General features: G+C 42.5%; 1 protein-coding gene across 1 annotated transcript; it reads right to left on the reverse strand.

Annotated features, from left to right (window-relative positions):
- Positions 1-1,782: 1,782 nt before the first annotated feature.
- eml4 (EMAP like 4) lies at positions 1,783-23,748 on the reverse strand. Its single transcript, XM_029521881.1, has 24 exons — positions 23,403-23,748; positions 15,857-16,042; positions 14,844-14,964; positions 14,046-14,243; positions 12,254-12,394; positions 12,031-12,056; positions 11,737-11,772; positions 10,736-10,859; positions 10,290-10,439; positions 10,127-10,196; positions 9,759-9,869; positions 9,466-9,561; positions 9,178-9,312; positions 8,278-8,413; positions 7,336-7,484; positions 7,050-7,175; positions 6,628-6,759; positions 6,493-6,560; positions 6,299-6,387; positions 6,099-6,196; positions 5,402-5,489; positions 5,023-5,121; positions 4,364-4,494; positions 1,783-4,103 (listed from the first exon to the last, which is right to left on the reverse strand). Exons 1-24 carry the CDS (start codon positions 23,425-23,427, stop codon positions 3,651-3,653), a joined length of 2,988 nt encoding a protein of 995 aa, XP_029377741.1. The 5' UTR covers positions 23,428-23,748; the 3' UTR covers positions 1,783-3,650.
- Positions 23,749-25,076: the final 1,328 nt, after the last annotated feature.

A 25,076-nucleotide genomic window follows, 5' to 3' on the forward strand; every position in this document is an offset into this window, starting at 1 on the left:
TTATGGTCAGGACTTCCTGATGGTCAACAACCAGATTCTGCAGTGTAGCCTCAAAGTCTCACAGGTCTGCTACACCAGAGGTGAGTCTTTTTCCTGACCTCTAAGAAAAATCCATTCTGAAGGACAATCCCATACAGATATGTCTTTCATCTGCATTTTTCTGATTTAATTATTTTATGTAAACTCAATGTTGTTTGATACACTATTGACCACCATTGATTGAATAAATTAAATCTTTAATCTTGTGATTTTGAATGTAAACAAAAACTTTTCTCTTTAGAAAAGTCTTGATTTCAAAGATGTTTCACTTTCAAATTAAAAGTTCAATCATTCAGTATCTAATCTGAGAGCGACTTTGAACATCAGCTTCAACATTCAATAACATCTTTACAGCTGGCACCTTTCCTTTGGTCTAACTGTTGAGGTTCATATGATGCATTCCCTGTTTGCAGATAATGGAGAAAAAGGCTGCACCCGACCAGAAAACTGCTCTAGACCCGGCTGGAGATGCTGCAAGACCGACCGTTGCAATGCCTGACCACAGACCAGAATCAACAGTGACATCATCAAACTACATAATGTGAATTAAAGCTGTGAGTGTGAGCTCCAACAATGCAGTGGGATGTTTGTCTGAGCTTAGGTTGTCAACATGAATATGTACAATTCTGGAGGTTGAATGAAAGAGCGTCACCTCTGTGGACTTTAATAAAATGCTGCGCTATCACAGTTATCAGAGACTCCTTCAGTTATTAAGGTGACTGCAGTTCTGTGAGATTAATGAGCTGCAGAGAACAGAGGGCAAGCACTTCATCCTCTACATTTCTGTTGATTTTCCCCTTTCAAACTGCATGGGACCTGCTACCCTTTCAGTAAAGGTCATCTGTGGTTGGCAGCCAGGGAGTATTACCTGCAGAAAATACTCAGGGTTGACCAACAGCCCTCAACCTGAGAAGACAAACTGTACGTTCAAACAGGAAGATAAACAGGGTCACAAAACAAACATAGCCAGCAAGAAGACGAAAGGACAGCAGCAGTGGAGATAAATATTCATTACAGACTGAGAAACATACTGAGTTATAGTAATATATCAGATTCATTTGCGATTTTATTGGAAAATATCAGATGTTTTTGTTACAGTATTACTGAGAGACATCTGAGATCATCAATTCAGAGTCATTCATCTCAATTCATTCTGATGGAGCATTTATTAGTTTCAAGCCATTAAGAAATGTAACTGTGGCTATAATCTATCTGCATGGCTCATCAAGCACACTATTCACAGGAGACACGTGTGCATCACATCCCTGGTGGCTGAGCGGGAGTCATCATGTTTAAAGCCACCTCTCCAAGCACAGCTTTGCTGTTCAACATTTTTCCTGGAAAGGCTCTGCATCATACATCAATGCATGCGTCTGTGATTGACAGAATGTACCACCCAATCAGGATAGAGGGCACATCTGGTTAGAGCTAATCCTCACCACTCCTTAACAAATAATAAAAAACAAACACACCTGATTTCGTATCAGTTTTCAAAACATTTATTTGCATTTTTTTGTTGAAATCTTCAGTACAGTCTGTCGTCTGACAGGAATGCATGAGAGAAGACATGATTGGCTCAAAACAGTCACATGAACATCGTTGTCATCATCACCATGAGTATCAATGTCCTTACTAAATTCTGAAAAATAACCACTTTGAATCCAGAAGCTCCCTTAGATCCTACCCCTAAATCCCCTCCCATATCAATCATCCCACCCTCATCTCACAATCCCACCCCCAGCATCCTATGATCCGGTCACACCCCGCCCCTACCTGAACATGCAGGTGAATCCCTGAACTCTATACAAGCCCTTCAGAGACAAGTGTAGAAAAGATGAAGATAAACAGACCGACAAGTAATAAAAAGACAAAAACAATTACTCAGCTCACCCCTTCATCCCCCACATAATACTCCCGCCGCCGCCCCCCTGGAGTGACATCATCATCCAAACATTCAGAAAATTTTTGAGCAGAAATGGTCCAGAACACACAAAAACAATCATCATCAGCAGTCATTCAGTAAGTCACTGAAAACCAGCCAACCAGAAGAGAATCTTGCATGCCGTGTAACCTGATTGGCAGAGAGATGTAAGCTTTGGACAATTTTTATAATTTTTTCTTTTACAGTGTGGCTGAGGGACTGCTCCCTCTGTAGTGAACAGAAATATACACACAGGCATCTGCAGTATATACAAATACAGATCCTCCGTGACAGAGACGTCTAATTCTGATCCACTTTGGTTGATTTTCTGTTCGATTATTAAAAAAAATAATAATACATGGATGTCACAGCTTTTACTCTGAAGGTCCCATGTTTCCTGTTTACTTCCCATTAAGCTTGTGTTAACATTATCCTGATCCTCACCTGCCTCAGGTGACTTGCGTCCTTACCCAGACTGGACTGAACCTTACCAACAGCTTTGACATTGGGTGCTTGAGCGTGAAATACATCCAGGACTGGTAGTTCTCTCCTCTAATTTTCAAGTCTGGAGGTGAATTTAGTCCAATACCGCCATGTTCTCTGGATTTATGCATCTGAATCGATGAAATACACGAGTTTTATTTTACATGATTAATGTGATCATTAATTGCTATTCAAAAAAATTTTAAAAATTCTGTATATGTTCCTGATATTTCATTATATTTTTTTATATTTCATAATAAAAAAAAAAAAAAAACAATAAAAGTAATCAGAGCCACTTTCTAAAAGACATTAAGACTTGCAGGTTTCTCCCTTCTCCAACACTTCCTCTCCATCTGGTCTGGTCTCACTGGAGGAGGATAAGTCACCTCAGACACACCTGTCTCATCTATGCTGGAGTTTCAATCTTTTAAATTGAAGCATTTTGAAGCACAAAAAAAAAAAAAAAGAAAAATCACACCTGGATAAATGTATAGTTCTCAAATTAATGTCAGGATGAGGCTCCAGGTGAAACAGGTGTGTGTCAGATAAGGTCTCCACCCTAGTTGTTTCCCCTTCAGGTAACCCAAGACTCTCCAGGAAATTAAAACTGTGACGTCACATTTGTAGAAAAGCTGAAGGAGCATTCATTTAAGCAGTTGATTGGTGAGAGAATCCATGCGACTCTGCAGCACAAACGCTCACACAGTTGTACTTCTACTCTTGTGAGGACCCTCATTGTTAAAATGCCCCCCACCACCACCACTGGCAATTCTTGATTCTTATTGTTCTCGTTCATTTAAACTGTCCCATCCACAGCAGCTGAGTCAGCTGATCGGCTCCTGCCTAAGTATCATGAGGTACAGACAACTCTCACTGTTTCACTGTGACACTGGAGGAAACTTAAAAATTGGGGGATTCTGAACGAGGTTCTGCAGCCTCTGTTGCTCTGGTTTCCAAGAGGGTTTCTAGGACTTTATTGTGAAAGATCATCAGAGGTAATGATATCAACAGGATGTGGAAGTCACATTGAATCATATCAACATGATTTTCATGTCTGTCTGTTCAGATATGTTAGCATTAAAGTAATTTACTTACTTTTAAATAACTATGATGGAGTTGTTGGACTCTGAACTTGTGTTTAGAGGGTGTATTGCTCAGCCTGGTCCTCACAAAGGTAGTTGTACCACAACGCATACACACACTCTGTCTATGAGGGTGGGGTGAGCGGGGGCAGCCCCTCGTCACTGGGTGTGGCCGTGTCATCGCTTGGCTCCAGGCTATCCTTCAGGCTCACTGTGCTGTCCGAGGGAGGTGGCGTTGACTCTGAGTGGGGAGGGGTTAACTCTGAGGCTGGTGGGGCGAGCTCAAGAGGCGGTGGAGTTACAGGAGACTCTTGGGTCCCATTGGTTGTTGGGGGAGGCATGGCTTCCTGTGTGGGCGTGGCTACAGTGGGAGAAGCTGGGTTAAAGGTGGTTTCCACTCGACGAGGGGCAGGGTTAGAGATGAGGCCATCAGTGAGAGAGAGGGAAGTTTTCTCCACCAAACGCCACTGCATGATGCTTGTGTCCTTCCCCCCCGTTGAGATCAGGTGACTGTCGTTATACAGGAAGCTGACATTGGTCACGTGACTGCTATGGGCACTGTACTTATGGCTTGGAGCCTAAAGACACACAGGATGATTATTAACTGATCTCTGGACACAACAATAACGATATTTTTGCTGCAGTGATTTGTTATTATTTTGAATTATTAATTAATTAAATATTGTTTAAATTGTTTATAATAAGTAATCTAATTGGCAAATGTCAGTCATTTATGAAAAACCAAATGATTCCAAGGCACAATGGAAAGTATTTAAAGCAACCATTCCAAGAGTTGCAGTTGGATATGTTTTTGTGTGTGTGTGTACATAACCCTTACCTTGGGAGTGGAGCATGGGTAGGAAAACAAGTGAACTTTGCAGAAGTCGTCAGCAAGAGCAATCACCTTCCTGTTGTGTGACCTGATCAGTGCATTGATATCAGTGCCGTCTGAACCTTCTGGCCACACACCTGAGAGAGAGACACACACAGTCAAATAAAGTGTTTCTGTAGTTTCTACAGTTCCCACAGAGTGAGTCCACCACTCTCATGTACCATCAGCTGATTTCAAATCAGCTTCAGATAGAGAGACAGAGAGATAGATGGATCATGAAGGAAATTTAAACTTTAACCTTTCATTCAGATCAGATCACTCACTTCAATTAACTTTATGTGCTTTCTTCACAACCTTGAGTCTTTGCAGAATCAAGTTGTGTAATCTCACTGTTAGGTGAGGTGCTGCAGCGGTTGTGTGTTTGAATGAACTCACCATCAGAAGGTAATCAATACTACTCTGGACTCTGATGAGAACCAGGGCCAAACCAAACCAAGAACAGGGTGTCCACAAACTTTTATCATGTATAGACAGTTCCAGCAGTGACACACACACACACACACACACACACACACACACACACACACACACACACACACACACACACACACACACACACACACACACACACACACACACACACACACACACACACACAGACTGACCAAACACGTGGTATCCCAGTACGCAGGTATATGTTGCCCAGTCAAAATCTTTACATTCTGAGCGGTTTCTGATCAGTTTACAGCCATTTGGAACATCCCCTGAAAATACATAACTGTTAGTACACACAGAATACTAGAACATTACAATACACACTACTGTTAGACTACAGTACCATTATGGCAGAGGGGTCAATACTAGAGCATTACAGCAGTAACTAAAGTGGCAGTACCACAATACTACAGTAAAACTGCAATTCAGTATTAGTACTACATAGCGCTATGGTAACAATATCAGTACTACAGTAATACGACAGTAACAGTACTATAGTTGCAGCATCAGAATACAATAGTACCACAGTAGCAGTATGAGAGTACTCACAGTAAAGGATCTCGTAGTCTCCAGAGTTTGACATGATGAAGTTGTTGTCAGGTGACCAGTCCAGGTGTGTGATGTAACTGGAGTGACCCTGTGAAAGTCAAGAACACAACTAAACATCATCAACACACGGCAACACAGCAACACATCACATCACTGTCACTAAATGACTCCATCAGACACTTCACCTGGTAGTCAAGTACCCACAGCAGTTGGGATGTCCCGTGTGTGTGTGTGTGTGTGTGTGTGTGTGTCATTGGGCAGCCAACCACTTATGATCAGGATCTGGTTCACGAAGGGTCAGCTAAACAGCCCTGTGCCTTTTGTGTAGCTGTAGCAGTGTAGCTGGCTCATGGTAAGTGTGTGTTGTTCAAGCGTAGATCATTCACTTATAGGGCCACATGGTCTCACGGCACTCAACAATCCTTTAACCATCTAACAGGACCTGTTCAGTTTCCACAGCGAGTCTCAGAATCCTCCATAAATGTCATGTGTGTAACTAAGTTAGCAGGTCCCTCCTAGACAGAGCCCTTCACCTGGAGTTTATATGACCTCTTGTCAGAACTGCAGGTGACTTGCTGAAATGAGCCACCATCCGTGGAAAATGTCAACAACAATAACAGAACACAGGGACGAAGAATAAGACGCGAGGAATCAAAGAAGAGAAAAACAGAGAATAGCTGAGTCCAGACAGTCTTACCGTGCACTTCCCATAGCGGCTGTACTTGCGTCCTCTCTCTGAGACTGTGTAGAGGTAAATGAAGTTATCATGAGATCCAACAGCCAACAGACTTCCATCTGCACGGGTGGAGAGAGACAGGGGAATTCTGAGACATGTAGTTCATGCCAATTTCATAGAAACAGTTTGTAAATATCACAATGTAAATGTATTTCACCTACCTACAGAGAAACGCATCACTGACAACTGCTCGTTTCCATCAGTGTGGATTGCCACCAGGTCTGTGGTCTCTGCATCCAGAACATACCACCTGACAAAGAGAAGGAAGACCATCGGGAGAAAAGCAAACCAATTAGACCACGATGCTTTTGGAGATTTAAAATGTATTCATGATCTATGATTTATCTGTACTGACTTTCCAGAGTGTGTTCCTATAGCGACCACAGCTCCACTGGGATGGAAGTCTGCACAGTGTCCATGTTCCTGAGGGACAGGCAAAACTGTCAATCATTTGTCAATAGTCAACCAATCTCTGGTGTCAGCCACAAACCTCAACTGTGCGGCTCCACTGCAGACTGTGATCTGTTGAGTTCCAGAGACAGACCAGCCGGTCCTGAGCACACGTCAGGAACATCTCTTTGGACGGGTGAGATGCCAAACCCCACAGCTCATCTGTGTGGCCCTGAATGCATCACATTATGTTACAAAGACCATGAGAACAGCACAGCACTAAGATTGGGTGGAAATGTAACTAAAAAAGGATCCAAAAGGAAAATAACTATGAAGGGCCCAATATAGAGCTAATTGGAGCTTTCTAATAGGAAGAAATACAGGCAAAGAATTGTCAACAACTAGTCTCAGAGCTCCAAAGGCTGGACTAATGGAGTCTGTTAAAGGCAGAAGACAGAGCTAAAGATGAAAAAATAATACTGTTCCATGGTGCGCCTTGACAGGCCTTGTATGTGAGCTCACCTGGACTTCCACTAGGAAGCCGTCATTGAAAGTTCCTCTCAAGATAAAGTTACGAGACGTGCCAACCAGAAACTCTTCCCCCTTCCCCTCAGACACCGCTCTGATGCTTCCGTACTGATCCGGAACCTGAAAACATTTGGGGCATAAGGATCCTTCTCAGGGTTTTGCTGTGTTACTGTATATGTGCTTATGTCAGTATACACGTGTGTCTGAATGTGTGCGTTTATATCTATACACACGTGTTTCTGAGTGCATATATTTATGTCTGAGTATGCGTGTTTCATACCTCAATGTCTCGATCAGCTCTCAGTTCATGGTCCCACAGGATTATTTTTCGGTCTTTTCCTCCTCCGGTCAACAGAGTGCCGCTCCTCATCTCACACATACAGAACACACTGCCCTCATGACCTTTGACTTGGCGACTGATCTGAAATGCTAAGTGCACCGACACCAACACACGCAGAAACCATGAAAGTGTGTCACGCCTGACCTCTTCTGAATGAAATAACATGGAGAAGGACAGAATTAACTTTATTATTCTGACCCTTCCATTGCTGTTGTATTTTTGTTGTTGTTTTATAAAGAATATATATCCAAATTGTGTTTTAATGTGCACTTCTTGCCACGACCAGCAGGAGGCCATATCACACAAAAACGCAAACGTCCTCTGAACACCACTTTTCCTTCCACTTTCTGTTTGAATAAATGCTGCTGGAGGGCAATTTCAACATGGTCTGATTTTATCTCACTATAGAAAACTTTCCCCCACCAACACACACCCGAAACCACACCAGTGTTATTTTACTGTATTTTAGTGACTGATATAACCTGACATAATTCCACAGCAGAAAAACTTGTTATAACTGGCAGCACCCAGCTTCAAACCAGTTAAACTTCATCACACAAAAACCATTACTGTAAGACATGCACACACAAAAACACACATACCTATGCACGCACCTACACATGCACACGCGCGCACACACACAGTCCTTGTAAATGGGCCAACACTCCTAAACTTGTGTCTTTCCAGCATTTTACTGAACCAGAATCTACGCTCTTCTGTCTCTACCAGCTGCTTTAACTCTCTTCTAGCTCCTTCTTTCTACTACTATATGTGTCCATACATTCTCTACTTTCTCTACTGTCTCTAGTGTTGCTGTTTACTTTCTCTACTGATTGTCTAGGATGGAAACTGATGAACTGGTTTTAACTTATTCCTTCTCACCTCTGGGTCCCTTTCCAGTGGGTGTCTCTGCAGAGCTTCTGGTCCAGACTAGCAAGATTCCCCCAGAGTCTCCAGTCAGGATGTCTCCAGTACTCAGGAACGCCAGACACTGGATGAACTTCGGCTTCTCGTATTTCTAAAGAATAAGGCGATCATAGTTAAAGCAGGGGTAGAAATGGACCAGCTCAACAGACATAGACAAGGAAAACAGAGATATACCAGAATCCATTTTAAATATCTGAAGATGATATTTTAAAAACACGTTTAATTTGAGCTCAGATTAATATTTGGTAAAATCCAGATTCTGATAATAAAAAAAAAAAAAAAAACAAGGTAGGCCCATCTGAAAAGAATTCCTCCAATCATGAACACTTTGAATCTCAAAGTGTTTTCACTGCAGGATCAAAGGTTCATGAACTGCATTTTCATTTATTTTCAGTTCTCTCTCACTGCAGATCAAATTCCTCTCATTGAGTATTATCAGGTCTCTGCTCCACCAAGTGTCATTCCTCTTCTTTATCAAATTAGTTCTTCCAGTTCTTTGAAAGTTCTTCTTTAACACAGGTGACTCATAATCAGTTTTCAGATAAATTCTTTCATCAGATTTAAATGTGAAAATCAAACTGCAGAAATTATTTGGTTTTTCACTGTAGTTATATCAGTCTGATACTCTTGAACCGTTATTTTGTCCCTGATCTAAAATGTTACAGTGAAGTAGATGTTAGCTCATGCGTTGAAAAGATCAGAGCGGGATCAATCATTGTTAAAGATCTTGATAATTTCCCTTTGATGTGTCTTCTCATGAAGCTGTTCTCTGATTTACATTCCTCAGAAACTATGAAACAGTGTTTCATGAAAGGTTTAGCTGAATGACTCTGAACGATTTAAGCGTGTCCTCACCCCAAAGATTCCCTGTTTACGAGCCAGTGAAGTCCCAGTCCAGGTCCAGAAAAAGATGTGGGACTTTCCACAGGTGACAATGGTGTTTGGTTCGGTGGGATGGAATTCCACGGCCAGGACCACTTCATTTGTGGTCTAGATCAAGACCAGGAGGAGCCAGTTAGAACCAGTGCTGGACATTTTATGAGACAGCTAAAAATGTAATATCAACAATGAATCTGAAAAAAGAAATCAATCCTTTTGCATTCAAAAACCTTTTATTTCTAGGTGAAAAGAAAACAAGCTCACCTTGATCTCAGCTATCTTTGACTTCTTCTGCCAATCCCAAACTGTCAACATGTGATCATTACAGTCATCAATCACACTCAGATGCTGACCAGAGTCCTGTAAGATACAGAGATAGGCATGGGGCAGTTAACAATGGCGCATGATGGAAATCATTTTCTGTGTGAGCACAGGTAATTTAAAGATTCAACACTGGGGATTTACAGAATTACAGTGATAACAACACTATGGTCAATGACCTCCTAGAGACCATTCATGTTAACTACACTGCCCATAATAAAACTGGTGATACTCACAGCTTTGGAGAAAGCCAGAGAGCCAACGCCTCGTTCAAACGTTCCCAAACCGATGACCTGCAGAGTTGATAGACTGACGCTGTCCCAGATACGAACATGAGGCTGCAGGGCCTGAACAAAGGAAAACAAAGGCTAAACATTGCCGTCGTCGTCATCATCATCATCATCGAGAGACACTACTGATGGACAGGTATGTCATTACTGCCTGAGAAAACTTGTTTACTTTTATGTCATATCAGTTGACGTCTTATCCTTGGTCGGATTATAAGGGGCTACAGGTGTGAGATGCAGTATTAGAATAAGTAATTTGTTCATTTCGCCATCGTTTTTTATCTTCAACCTAACTACTGTTTTTAGTTTGTCCTCACCCGTCCGTCTTTGTCCACACCAGCAAGTTGTCCTGTAGCAATCCGTATTTTGTCAGGATGAATGGCTAGACTGACGGAGACATACAAGCATGATCACAGTCACCTGTCACCACAGGCCAATAGATGAGCAGCAGGTTAATTCACTCGTTAAGTGTTTTCTCACCACTTGACACAGTCAGTGTGTCCGAGGTAATGTCTCTGAGTTCGCTCTTCATAGTTGAACAGAACCACGACGGAGGCGATGAAGTAAACAATCTCTCCGGTGGGAAGGAGGTAGACGTTCGCTCTGCAGTCTCTGCCACGATAACCGTACCTGTCTAAAATCAAGGAAAAACCTGGAGGTCTGCTGAGAACAACTGAATATCGACTGAGGGTTTAATACTGAAGATTTACTGAGTTAGATATTCTCTTTCCAGTCTCCATCAAAATAACCAAAGCAAGAGAATGTACAGATGATCTGATGACCTACTGAAAAACTAAAGAGATCAGTGGGGATCATTCATCAAATACCTGTTGCTGGATTTGATACCTGACTTGATGAACGTCACAACTTAATATTATTATTACTATTCCTACTATTGAACCCTGCTTGTACTGAGTGAAGGATACACCCATTCAAGCTTGAGTCGTTCTGGAGGAAGTTCTGTCCGAACATCCACATAGTTCTCCACATCTGAAGGAATGAACATGGTGATCGGTCGACCACGCATGAACATCTTGATGAGATTCCCCTCTAAAATAGCAGACAGAGAGAAAGACATGTTGGAGATATGCTTTCCTATCATATGACATACTGGCTTTTGTGTTGTTTTTGTCGCCAAATACCAACAGTCCAATCAACCTGTAAAAAACTGATTGAGATAACATCTCGACCTTTTGCTGCTCTTGCTACAGGTGTACCATGGTAGTTTCATACAAACACATGAAAATACCTATTAAAACATCTCAGTCTGTACAGATCATCTGAAGCAGGCTGATACATGCTGATTCAGTCAAACACACCAACCAGAGTCAGTCAGACATAAGGGAGAGCTGAGAAACAAATGAGGGACTGCTGAGGGACAGCTGAGAGATAGTTGAGGGACAGCTGAGGTGTTGATGCCATGCAGTGAAGCAGGTGCTGTACTGCATTTTACCTCCACAGAATCACAGCCGTTTAAATACATGAATTTATTTGACCTTAAGTGACCTGTCATATATCCAATAAATGCATAAGCGTCCAGTCAGGTTACTAACATTGAGATGGTGGGCATAGTTGATCCATTAATGGCTGATTTTAGACAGGTTAATAAAAAATAAATAAAAATAAAAACACCTGTTGGACCTTATATGGAGGTAAATTATGTCAGTGGGTGGAGCCACAGACAAGCGTGACATCACCTTAGCAGTTTGAAGAAGAGAGCAGGCGGGTGAGCGAGGCTGATGATAAATAGCACAGAGAGAGAGAGAGAGAGAGAGAGAGAGAGACAGACAGACCAAGGAAGATAGAGAGAGAGAGCTGTTTGGTTTCGCACAGGAACAGGAAGCGTTAATTCAGCTACTGTTAGCATGTTAGCCTCACAGCTTGTTTTTAGCCTGCTAGCTCACTCTGATGACTCATCAGGACTTACCAGCTTGGCTGTTTTTCTCTCGGGTCGACATTTTGGCTGGTTTGGGACAAAGACATTGTCACTCAACGACACAACTATCAACGAAAAAACAAAAACGTACAACAGGAACACAAACAATAACAACAAACAACATGTACAAGTACAAACAATGAATCTGAGACTGAGAATAAACAAAAGCTAATGAACATCAGTGTCTCAGAGGCAGATTCATTCATGGGCACCAGCTCTGGCTGCCTAATGGTTGTTGAACATGATGATGATGCTATGATCCTGTTATCACAAAGAAGTGTTTACCTTGATTGACCACTGGGTCTTTGTGCCTGAAAATGGACAGAAGAAGAAAAGAAACATCTCACTGTGTATGTGTTTTTAAATAAAACATCACCAAAACTATCACAAAATATTTGGATGGCATTTTTCAAGTTTCCAGTCAGCCTTTTGAGTAACCAACCCCTGTGCAGTTTGTGAGTATTTACTGTTTGGTTATATGCGTGTGTGCATGTGAGAGAGATCATACCTCTCAGCATTCTTGACCACCTTGGCCAGCAGTTTGGAGGTGGATGCCGCTTTCACCAGTTTGTTTCTGTTTTCCTCTGAGCCCTCCCAGGTGCTACTTTGAGAACGTTCCATTCCTGAGGACCGTTTCACACTAGGTCCCCTGCACACACAGACACACAGATATATAGAGACAGGGAGAGAGAAAGAGAGACAAAAATGCATAAACGCATGAAGTCAGAAACTTAGCAGTACTGTAGATGATAATGATGCACAAGCAATACAGAGAACTTTTTCATTGTCAAAGCTCCAAATGAGAACTGCACATCTTTTGCTGTTGCGTCGCTTTCACCTGTTTATTTTCTTGTGAAGTTAATTTGTTTCTTTTTATGTCCACACAGTCATAATCCACATTTTATTGCTTTTGCATGTTTTATATTCTAAGCTTAAGTCTCAGTGAGCAGGATGTGAACTGTGGGAATGATCACGTCACTGGCAACAACATGGTCAACTTTTCACTTTTCAAAGACCAAAATGTACTAATGACTACAGAGCTCCTTTTTAAAAATAGAGGAATAATGTAATATGTTTTTACATGAGTAGTTATGCATTAACAATTTAGCCATAACTGAATGTAACAATTATTAACAAGTATACATAGAATCATTTACTAGTAACTAATCTAAAAGTTTAGTAATAACTAAACTATATAACCGTAATAATGGTATAGCAATTATGACGTATGCATGTAATAATGTAGTAATTACTTGTTTATTGTTGCAGTAGAGACCACAAAAAAAAACAATATAATGACTCATGTAATAATGTAGTAATAAGTACTGACTAAGCGTAATAATGGGTTAGGGTTAATGATGTGACGCCATTATAACTTGGTTCCCAACTATGATCTGAGTGATATTGTTTCCTTCAATGAGTCAAACAGTTGATTAAGACTGCAGTTCTCATTTAGTTCACGAAACAGATTCAGTTTTTCTTCCTCGGGAGAAACTAAACTCGACAGGAAGAAGTTAAAAACTCCACCCAGCAGAAGGTTAGTGAGCTGAGATACATCAGTAAAAGAAGAAGGTGGAAGAAGAGGAGAAGCAGGAGGACTAAGTCCTCAGGTAAAACTTTGATATGAGACAAGCAAAGAGGAGTCAGGAAGATCTAGGATCTCAAGTAAGCTCCAGAATGTGTAAGGAGATTTCAGGATCTCCAAGAGGTCTCCTGAAATTCCACAATCTCTTGGATCCTTAAAGTCTTGCAGAAATTTCTTAAGGTTCAAGCATTTTCAGGGCTGAAAAAGTCCAGTTAGAGCAGAGGAGGAGTTAAAACAGAGGAGGTCTGCTGTGGGAGGAGCTCCTTCAGGGAAACTGGGAGGAGCTGAGGTTAGTAGTTTTGAAAAAGCAGGCCAGACTGAGCATTGTTATGACAAAGCAAAACAGCAATCAAGAGACTGCAGGATCTCATGAAGTCTTAAGGGGACTCCAGGAGGTCCAGGATGCCTCAAGGGACTCCAAGATCTCCATTAGGCCTCAGTGGATCCCAGGAGGGAAGTCCGGAGGAACCACAGCCCCACTTGTGTTTTCCCTGTCCCTCCTCTTTGACTGGCTCCATCACATGTGCTCAGGCAATCAGGATCACCTGCACTGGTGGTAAGGTGACCTAGGTGTAGGTGGGTCAGAAGGGGGCTGTGGATCCTGCGGCGGGGGTTTGGGGCAGGGTGGGAGGTTAGTAACTAATGACAGAATCACTTCAGAGCAGCAACAGCAGGATGTGAGGTCAGATACAGCTGACAAATTACAAATTGGAACCTTTTTTGGGGGGTGTGGCCTTTATGGCTGTCTGTGGACTGGGCTGGTCTCTGTGGCTGGGGTGTGTGAGGGGTCTGAGGAGGGTGGGGGGGGGAGGGAGAGGGTGACGAGGCCTTTGGGTGAGGTGGTTCCTCACGCTCCTGGATCTCCTCCATCTGAGACCGCTGGCTGCTGATCTCCTTTTTCCTGTCTGCTCCACTGTGGACAAAACCAGGACCATGAGCGACTACAACCTACTGACTCTACTGATTCTACTCTTCGTAAAGCTTCTACTGTTTCTACTCTACATCTACCGAGCAGTAATCACATCTACTGTGATTACTGCTACGATTCAAACCACCAAAATCCATCTGAGACCACCGGCTGCTCACATCCTTCTTCCTGTGGACAAAATCAGGACTATGAGAGATCAGACATGACTCCTGTTGCCCTCTGCTGCTGCTCTTATGTTTCTATTGAGTCTACTGTGTTTCTACTTTGTTCCACTTCATAATTCCAGGTATTAAGAATTGGAGCTACTTAATTCATCTCATGTTTCTGCCTAAGCTCTACTGCCTACTGTCCTTCCATGTTTTTCAACCTGGAGATAGGTGACACGTTCTTAGTGAATGAATGGCTGTTATTGATTAGACTGACCAAATCTGGTCTGGTTTGTGTGATGTTCAAGCAAACAGTGAGACAATTTAAACACATTAGCCTTACTAGCCCTAACCCTACAGCAACAGGATAATTAACAAAACTGAAAGTGAGACACAAAATGTCTTTCCATCCGTCAGTGAAGCTTAGAAGTGTTTTTACCTCTTGGCAGCAGAAGACACTGTCTCCTTCCTGGTGACAGATGTGGAGTCTCTCTTTCGTCCAGATGTTCCCCCATTAGCAATACAAGACATTGAGTAGGCTTCACGCAGAGCAGCTCCACCTGCATGGGGAGGCACAAAGCTGTCAATAAGAGGTCTGGTAAGCCTCTAAGGCTTGAAAAGTCATCAGTGAAAATTTGTAAATGAATTCCAAAGGCATCTATAGCCAGGATCAGGGCAACGTGATCATGTTAGAATCCAAGCTGTTGAGCTCTGGATGAGCTGAAGAGCAGGATTTTTATTTACTTATTTATTTTTACTGCAGCCATATTGCAGGAATTGAACCAACAGACTAATAAATTTGGTGTGACAACTTTTTCCATGTTTTTGGTTCAAAGAAATTATCTAATTCATGGACACAAACAAAGGCTGTTTGATGATACTATCCAGGTATATTATTGATATCTATGTCTTGCTGGTGATTAAATAGCAAGGAATGTAGCATGATCCATTTACAAAGGCCAATTTAGCAGATTGGCAAGTGCCCACAGTCGCACATTACATAGATGGGATTACCTTAAAGATATTGTTTTCATGTCAGTCATTGGAAGGAAAACATTTGTATCTTCGTACAAATATGTCTGCCCAGTGAAGAAGCTGGGGTGTTCAGGGGTAATAAACACAGCAGTGGCTGAAGCTCTTGGCAAGTTAGTAGCTTCCCCACCCACTCCCACTTGAGACACATATAGCCCCTCTAAAGCTTGACTTACATCCATTGAATATGGTCTGGGAATTGACGCTTGCTGCATGGCCACACTTGTTATTACAGTAATGGACTATGGATACTTTACTGAACCCATTATAACCACGCTATGACTGATGGACTCATGCAATCGTCAATCCAACACCAACAAGACAACAATCCAACAAGACTTTAGACCAAATAGACATTAAAAAAGGAGGGAAAAAAAGCATTAAATACATTGAGAAGCTGTAAAAACAGTTGAACATTACCTTTCCCTCCTTGCTGTTTTTTGGTCGTGGAGGCAGCAGAGTCTTCAGAGGCAGCAAGACGCCGAAGGACGTCTGCAAGAGCAGCTTTCATAACCGTCAACTCATCCTCCTGCTGCTGAACACGAAGCTCCAGAGCAGAGAGACGATCATTGACATCTGAGACACTCGCTCCAGACATACTGTCATCTACAGTCAGAGAGAAACACTGGATGTGAATGTACTGTACTCCTATCATCCAACTTAACACACTCTGCAGTAACTTTACATGTAACTTAAGTCTCAGATATCTCATGATTAATCCAGGCTTCACATCTCAAGTAGGACAAACAAGAAGAGCTCACATCAATGGAAAGAAACACAACAGCTGTGTATTCAAAATACTATCATCATTATAGTCATTCAAAATTTAATCCATGCAACAATGTGTTTCTTACATGTTAACACTGTAAAGTTTGGATTGAGGCAGGGGTTCATTACTCAGGTGTCTGTATATATGTATGGAGGCAGAAGGTGGGGGGAGTTACACACTGGTGTATGTGTCATATTTCACAGCTGTTGCCCACATTCCTCAGCTCTAAGGACTGCCACTTTATAAACACACACCACACTGCGTGCACGCCCATAACATTAAGCTGGTACACGTTTGGTTTTCACTGGAGTTTTCGTTTAGTGTTGGCAATAAAGAAAGAAAGAGAAAGTGTCGCTTGACAGTACACGTGTTTGCATGCACAGTTATGTCGAGCCATGGTTATAGGGGGATTCAGCCATCTCATCAGACTTCTGTCCTTGTCCCAGTATCCATGCACGGGAGTGAAATCATGCCGCCTCCGCTACGATAGGTGGTGATATGCACTCTTTAATGGGCCACTACCGATTGACCTGTGATGTCACAGACCACAGAGGTGGAAAGAAAGCAAGTTAGCCTCTGTATCCATCCAAAAAGCAGATTTTGTTGCAGACTTTGCCCCGTTCGACGTGTAGCAGTTAGCCAGCTTCTTTTGTGTGTCCTCCTACGTTTTAAATGCTGTTCAACTTCTGGGTCATAGCGTGGTGTGAAACTTAAGCACATGCACAGATCACCTCCTCCAGCTCAAGTCCGACTGTCCGGAGCAGTAGATTGACTTTCAATCACATGTGGGTGTGTTAGTCGGACAATTAGAAATTCGACTTCAGTCAAGCTAACATGTTTACATGTACCGTGTTTTCGCACTATATGGCGCACTTAAAATCCTTAAATTTTCTCAAAAATTTGCAGTGTGCCTTATGTATGACTTCTTGTTGTGCTTTCTGACCTCGAACCAATTTTATGTGGTACACTGCGCTCAAATATCTGTCAAAATGTTTTAGTGCCACCAAGCCGCTCCACTTGATGGATTGTCTGAGCATTCCCAGCTGACACAGGGACGTTGTATTAACGTTGGTCCTTGGTTGGATATGGGTTGCAACGTCAGACAACCTTAGATAACTAATTATGTGATGCTGGCAACCAACCACTATCCAACATTTAGTCAGTGTTACCTTACTGTAATTAGACTTCAAGCCAACATTAGGTTTTTAACATAAACCCAATTTTCAAATCCACATCATAATCCAATTATAATCAAATGTTGGGAGACGACGTTGTTCCAACGTTACACTAACTTCAGGTGTTTGCTGCCGCAGGCAACAATAAACTAATCAGAGAACAGTACGGTTACCTCTGCCAGTTTTTGTAATACCGGTACGTACTGTGCTTCCTTTATATACGTTTTATCATGTGCTTTATAACCGGTGCGCCTTTTGGTCCGCAAAATACGGTACTTTAAAAGTCCAGTTTTGGTCGGATTAACATAATAATTTGTTTGTTTTTTTTTAGGTGCCATGTTAACGTAGTGACTGTTCTGCTGGTCCTTTCATAACTTAGGGAGTCTGCAAGCCCAACTGGCTTCAGCTAAATTATGATTGGACGATCAGTTATTTGGGGAGGGACTAGACTGTCATCCTGCTTTCAGCTATAGCATCATTTTGACACTGAATTTGGACAACGAGACACGAGAAGGAGATTGTTTCTAAACGTAGTACAACTTCTCCGTTGTGGGATTATTTCGGTTTCAAGCCAAATCAGTGGGGAGAGCCCGCAAATCTGGAAGAGATGATTTGCCGGTTATGTAACAAAACGGTTGCGGTAAAAATGCTAGCACAACCAATTTGAGACGGCATCTACAAAAATCGCCATCCCTCACAGTTTGCACAATTAAAAAACTCGATCAGTGCCCCGGCATCAGCGGGTGGATGGATGAGTTAAACTGTTAATTTTGGCACTTGTCCATATACATATTCATATCAACTAAAATGACAAAGGAGATGCAGTTGGGAAAAAATGGAAGTCAAGAAGTGCCGATGACTATTTTGACACAGTTTCACAAATAGTGATGACTACTGGACTTGGATAATGAAAAAAGTATTCTAAAAATTGGACCAAAAGAGACAATTATTGAGATATTGTTAATTTTGAGACAATTCATTGTGTAGCAACATTTGGAATTGTTACAGCTCTAGTTGTCATCATAATTCTGGGTTTCAGTGCGTTTCAGTCTGAGACAGATATTTCTTTGTATTAAACCTTAAAGTTTTTTTGACTTGATGTCTGAGACAGTTAAGCAAGAATAATAAATGACTTGTAAAGCTGACATCACTAAGTATATTCAAACCACGTCAATAATTACATTGCAGTTTACAGGACTTAGCACCATACAGCAGTGTCAATGTTATATTAACTATTTTCACTGTTTCAGGAAATGCTTTACATAATGCTTACACAGAATGCATTCCTGTGAATGGCAAAAATAGGTTATATATTTTTTTTACTTAAATAAAAACAGACTTGAAGCATCAAATTGTGCTGCATCACATTTACGTAGCTCAAAACAGATCAATTCAAATGGAGGCTGGATAAATTAAAACAGAAAATGGACAAATTACAACTGGATCAATGAAAACAAATGGCATCTATTCTGAGAAGGAGAAACCAGATTACTGAACTGACATATTCCATATTCAATCAGATGAGTATCTGTTAATTTGCAATAGCATAATTTTTACCTGTGTTCTTTGCATTTTCTGATTTTTTAATTATTTTGAAAATCTATAGACTGAAAAAAAAAAAAGAAAAACAAATTATTATTATTATTTTTTTTTAATCTGACTGTGATGCAGCAGCAGCAGAGAAAACTAAGCACACAGATTAGGTACACTGACGAACAGACACTGCATGTGCCTGCATGTCTCTATGTGTGTGCCTGCACAGGCACGCATGCACATGCATGGACGCACAGACAGCACTAATTCAGTTCAGCTGACTCAAGCAACAACAACAGAGAGCGAAGTCCACATTTTTCAGTCAAACACACAAGTCTGCCTCTCTGTACTCCTGAGGACACTAACAAGGATGATGCATTACCAGTCTTCTAAAACTCAACCTTCCAAGAGTACTCTGAGTGCGGCACACAGGTGGCTTACTTGCTGGAATGCGTACCAAAGAAACCCCAGGCAAAGACCCAGGTTCAAATCCACCCCATGATCTTTTGCTCCATGCCCTCTCTGTCCCTAGCTGAGAGTACTCAGTTCATAAGGACCAGCCAGAGTGTCCTCAAAGAGCTGGAGTGTCTTCAGTACAAAACTGAAACTGGTCCTCACCAAGACAGACAAACAAGTCTCTACACTGTTTCTGGTCTAGGAAACAATCCAGCACATTCTTCACTCTTCCTGTGTGTGTTTCTGTAGGTTAGTGTGTCAGCAGTCTGTCTGCTCATCCATCTGGAAACTCTGAGTCCAATTATTCTCCATCAGAACCAGTCTGCCTTTCTAGCTGATCTCAATGTCCAAACAGCAGGTGTAAGTCAGAGGTTGGACTCTCTTCTGATTGGCTGACTGTTCAGTTTAACCATCAGGGGAACTAAATCCTGCTAAGGGTGCAGATGGGCTGGGCAGTTTTTTGTTTTTTTTTAACATCACAAAGAGTCAGAACTCCTGACAAGCTAGTTTTAATGCTTTTCTCTGTGAACTGAGACCATTGATACACTGTATCAATATAGAGCTGATTGATAATCAAAGATCACATACAGGTCTACCTTTAGAATTATGGACCTTTACTTCTGCATTTTAACATTAGAACTTCCTTTGATGGTCCTTTGTTTGAAAAGCGTTTTAAAACAGCCAGCACAGTGGACAATATGCTTCCTGTTAACATCAGCATGCACATGTCCAGTGTTCGTGCTCCTGAGATGCGTTTACAGATGAGGATTATTTGTGATATGGTACTAGAATTGCATTATCTTGGGTCAATGTTGTTGTACCTTTTCTTTACGAGACATCAATACAAGAATACCGATAAAAGAAAGACGACATACGTCAGATAATCATAAGCAGTTTCACCTCCCCTCAATATCATAATGTAAATAGTCACAAATTAGTGTTTTAAGTTTGTGTATATTCTCATTCATCCAAGTCATGGTCATGTCCAGCCAACAGTTGGATCGAAACTGGACTTAGGACTTAGGTTAAGTGTTGATAACTCTTAAGCCAAGAAGGTTGCGGGTTTGATTCCTTGCCTGGGTCCTTTCTGTGCCTGCATGAGTTTCCTTTTGGATACTGTGGTTTCCTCTCACCGTCCAAAGACACGCACTCTAAATTCCTCTAAATTGTCCGTAGGTTTGAATGTGAGTGGTTGTCTCTGTGTGTTGTGCCCTGTGATGGACTGGCGACCCTTTCCAGGGTGGCTCCAGCGCCCCCCACAACCCAGAAAAAGATAAGCAGTGGAAGATGAATGAATCAATGAATGAACAAACTCTTAAGACTGCTTTTCTCCTCTGAATTTACACATGTAGACCATCCATCCAAGAAGAATATTTGTCTTCCACAAACAAGAGAGGCTGTGACAGCTGTCAATACAACAAATAGGACAAATTCTGATACGAGTCTGAGACCAGAAAGGGAAATGTATGCCTTCAAAGGTTGCCTAAGGGCTTTTGCTAAACATCTATAGACCACAGATGATGCAGGAGGTGTAGGATGAGGTCAAAGTGTATGGTCAGTAGTGTTTCTACTAGGGAGCGACCGATTATTGTTGCCGATATTCTGCATTTTGACCCACATTGGCATCTGCCTTTTTTTTTTTTTTTTTAATCTGAGCACCTCTAAAAGCTCAATTTAAAACTGTGTTATTCTGGCTTTGATGCAGTCACGGCTCTCTGTTTCCAGAATTGTCCCACCCACAGCACCATCTGATTGGTTACACGCAGTGCCATAGTACAGGTAACAGCCAATCAGCAGTGAAAGCTGTGCATGGACAATGCTCACACACACGGCGGAGAGGAGAAAAAGTTTTGCTGAATGGAGAAGGTCTGGAGAGCAGATAAACGTTTCGAACATGGATGTATAAAGAGAACTGGATACAGCATCAGAGGCGGTGCCTGTTTATTCCTAAGGACATTGCTCAGTGTCGCAAGATACCAAAAAAGATTGTTTTCCGGGTTTTCATTTAACTTTATAAGACATGCTGCTGAGCCTGGGAGCTCCCCGCACTTTTTGTTATGTTTATTGTCTATGTGTATGTGTTTATTGTCTAAGATAAAAAAATAAAAAAAAAAACATTATCTTGCAAATCTAATAAGCTGTTTAATAAATATATGCTTAAAGGCATTTAAACAAAGTTAAGTGATGGAGTTTGTATTATTTAAAATTTTTACACCAATATTTTCCCTTTTTACTGCAAATGAATATTGGCTCCAAATATAATAACATAATAATTGGCCTCCTTGACTACTAATAATTGGTATTGGTACCCTGAAAAAAACCATATCGATCTATCACTAGTCTCTACCTGACAGTTGAGTTATCTGCAGTGATAAACCACTCTATGAAAATTAAAACAGAGTTTACGTATGTGAGCACATGTCAGGTCAAGTTTGCAGATCTTGCAGATGTAGAGATCCCAACTTCTGTGGAAGAACTTGCCAAATTCTCTTTGTTTACACTTCATGAAATCAGACCTGCATTGAAACATGACACCAGCTGCACTCAAAGATCTGGTCAGACAACTAAAATACTGGTCAAACATTTTCTCTCCTGACACAAGTGTGTTCAGCTTCTTTCACATCAACATCCTCCTTGTTTTTCAAGGCACTCAAAAAAAAAAACAAAAAAAAAAAACACACCCAACAATCCTCATTGAAATCATTCTGGACAAAAACATGTGGTAGGAAATAAATGCTGAATGCAACATTTAAGGTCCATATAGTCTAAAGGCAGACCTCTGTGTGGTCTTTGGTTATAAATCAAAACCAGCTGTCAGAACTTCTGGAACTTTGTGATGTCACAACAAAGCCATCACCACCCCAAGCCCCACCCACTTGAGCCAACCATCCATGGTTTCGCTCATCTTTTACCTGAAATCTACTATATTGTTAATGAATCAATCAGGAAAAACTAGGGGGGGAGACATTTTAGAAGGTAACGTATTTTTAATTATCAGTGCGTTTGAGTTGAGCACTTCTCTTTTTGTCTTTCACAAATTAAGTGAAATATGTGATGTTCAATTACATGCTGAAAGGGGTATTTCATTAACTTTTATTATCTATTCAATTAAATGAAAAACGTATAAAACATTGAGGGTTTCCAGGAATCTATGTAAGACCTTAAATATCTTACTTCCTGTGGAAAACAGCTGATTTTGGTCAGCTCTTTATCCGCTCAGAAAGTAAAAGCTAATATTAATGGCCTTAGATGACCAATGCGGATGAATTAGTTGATTATGGTCAATTAAAAGTTGTGTCTTATTCAACAGTGACATGAGCTTGCTGCAGGTTCCTGCCACACGACCTTTGGTCTGTTTTATTGCTTACTGTCTCTATTTAAAACATAATTCTAATGTTTTATTGGCTCGATCAGGTCTGAGTCTGTGCAGCTTAGTTTGCTGTAACACTGAACTGGCCTGTACGAAAGGTGATATACAAATAAAGTTTGATTTGTATGACCTGAAACACTGATCACTTTTCACAACTGTTTTTGACTGGAAAAGTTTTTATTAAATTCATTAATTTGATATCCGTTACTTCTTTCTTCGTTTTGAATCCATTTAGTTTCCTGAAACAAAACACACACGCACACAGGTGTGAACGTGTGGATGAATAAATAAATTATTTCCTAACCTTTTGTTCACACACACAGCTTGGTTACTAAGCAGTGGTTGGAGGACCCTCAGAGATGGTAAGAGGCAGTGCGTCAGTAAAACCGAGCTCCCTTCCGGTCCCTGCCGGTCCCTCACACATCCAGGTCTTTATCTTCTTATTTTGTGGAGGGGGGCTGTCGAGGTTTCTGCAATGTACTTCTGGAGGAGCACTTGCTTTTGTGTCCCAGCAGCCGCCGGAGGGGCGGTGCAGAGTCTGTCTGATAAATACAGCAGTGACACGTGTAAAGCCGCCAGAGGCGCGTGCGGCTTTCATCGTCCCGCCGCTGCACAGGCAAGGGACCGGGGGATGAGAGGGCACGAGCGGCCAGCGCAACTCACCTAAACTGCCGGTGAATCCGTCCATTTTCCGGGAGAAAAGCGGGAGTCCGGGCCGGAGGCCTGAGGGAGGCTGAGCGCACACTGCGGGCCTCCGTCCGGGTTTTTCCACCTCACCGGGGGAAGGAGGAAGCGAGCTGAGCCGAGCCGGGTCTGTCCCCGCCGCGCTGCCCACCGGGTCCGTCCGTCCGTGAGGCCGATGATCCGCCGCTTTCCTGCAGGCTGGAAGAAGACGCCGCTCCCCGGAGGATCCAAGAGCCGAGAGGGAGGCGAGAGAATCCGCGGAGCCGCAGACACGACGGACCGACGCTGCTGCGCGTTTCCGACTCCGCCTGCTTTGGCAGCGCGCGTTTCCCCTGGAGGGACCGGGGAAGGGGCGCGGCGGAGCAGCGCCTCCACGTGGACACACACGTGGGCGCGCGCACGGGAAGCTGGAATAATTTGGAAATCCGAATTAGGCGGGAAACTCAAGGCTGAATCCGCTGGCACTGTTGCCAATTAAGACCTCATCAATTCAGACGTCACCTCAGCGACTGTTTTAAAGAAGACAAACGGCGGGTGACCAGTGACTGCAGCCATGGCCTCTCTTTTCCTCCTGCCCTGAGCGGGCCAGTGTGTGCTCCTCATCCACAGGACAGACACAGGACAGTCACCCGCAGGACATCCACAGGACAGACACAGGACAGTCATCCGCAAGACACCCGCAGGACACCCAAAGGACATCCGCAGGACACCCAAAGGACATCTGCAGGACATCCACAGGACACCCAAAGGACATCCAAAGGACACCCAAAGGACAGACACAGGACAGACACCCAAAGGACATCCACAGGACACCCAAAGGACATCCACAGGACAGACATCCGCAGGACACCCAAAGGACATCCGCAGGACAGACACAGGACACCCACAGGACATCCACAGGACAGAGATCCGCAAGACAGACACAGGGCATCCGTAGGACATCCGCAGGACACCCCAGGACAGAGATCCGCAAGACAGACACAGGACATCCACAGGACAGAGATCCGCAAGACAGACACAGGACATCCGCAGGACACCCCAGGACAGAGATCCGCAAGACAGACACAGGACATCCACAGGACAGAGATCCGCAAGACAGACACAGGACATCCGCAGGACACCCAAAGGACACCCAAAGGACACCCAAAGGACACCCAAAGGACATCCACAGGACAGACATCTGCAGGACACCCAAAGGACACCCAAATGACATCCACAGGACACCCACAGGACAGAGATCCGCAGGACAGACACAGGACACCCAGCTCTCTGCTGCTCTGACCTCTCACTGAATTCAGCTTGTTTATTGGAGCCATTCTCGGCTCTGCCTGTCTGTATCCGTGTCAGAAACTCTGGAATACTCACTCCATGTCTGTTCCAACTTCTTTAACACACATCGGATTTACTAAAGTTAAAGTGTCGTGGGCCAGCGACCCATGATGCATTATGATTTAAAGCTTTAATGCAAATACACAAGTTACGATGATCATCTGTAAAAACACAGTTAAAAAATAACATAAACACGCTAATAAAATGAAGTGAATAAATTATGCAAATACTGTGACAACTCAGCTACTTTGAGGACAGCCAGTGGCGACTGTTGCCAACAGTGCCTGCCTGTGTTAGAGCCAATTGTGACATTGTTCAATGCTA

The sequence above is a fragment of the Echeneis naucrates genome, chromosome 15 (genome assembly GCF_900963305.1).
Source record: "Echeneis naucrates chromosome 15, fEcheNa1.1, whole genome shotgun sequence".
In the NCBI taxonomy this organism is placed as follows: Eukaryota; Metazoa; Chordata; class Actinopteri; order Carangiformes; family Echeneidae; genus Echeneis; species Echeneis naucrates.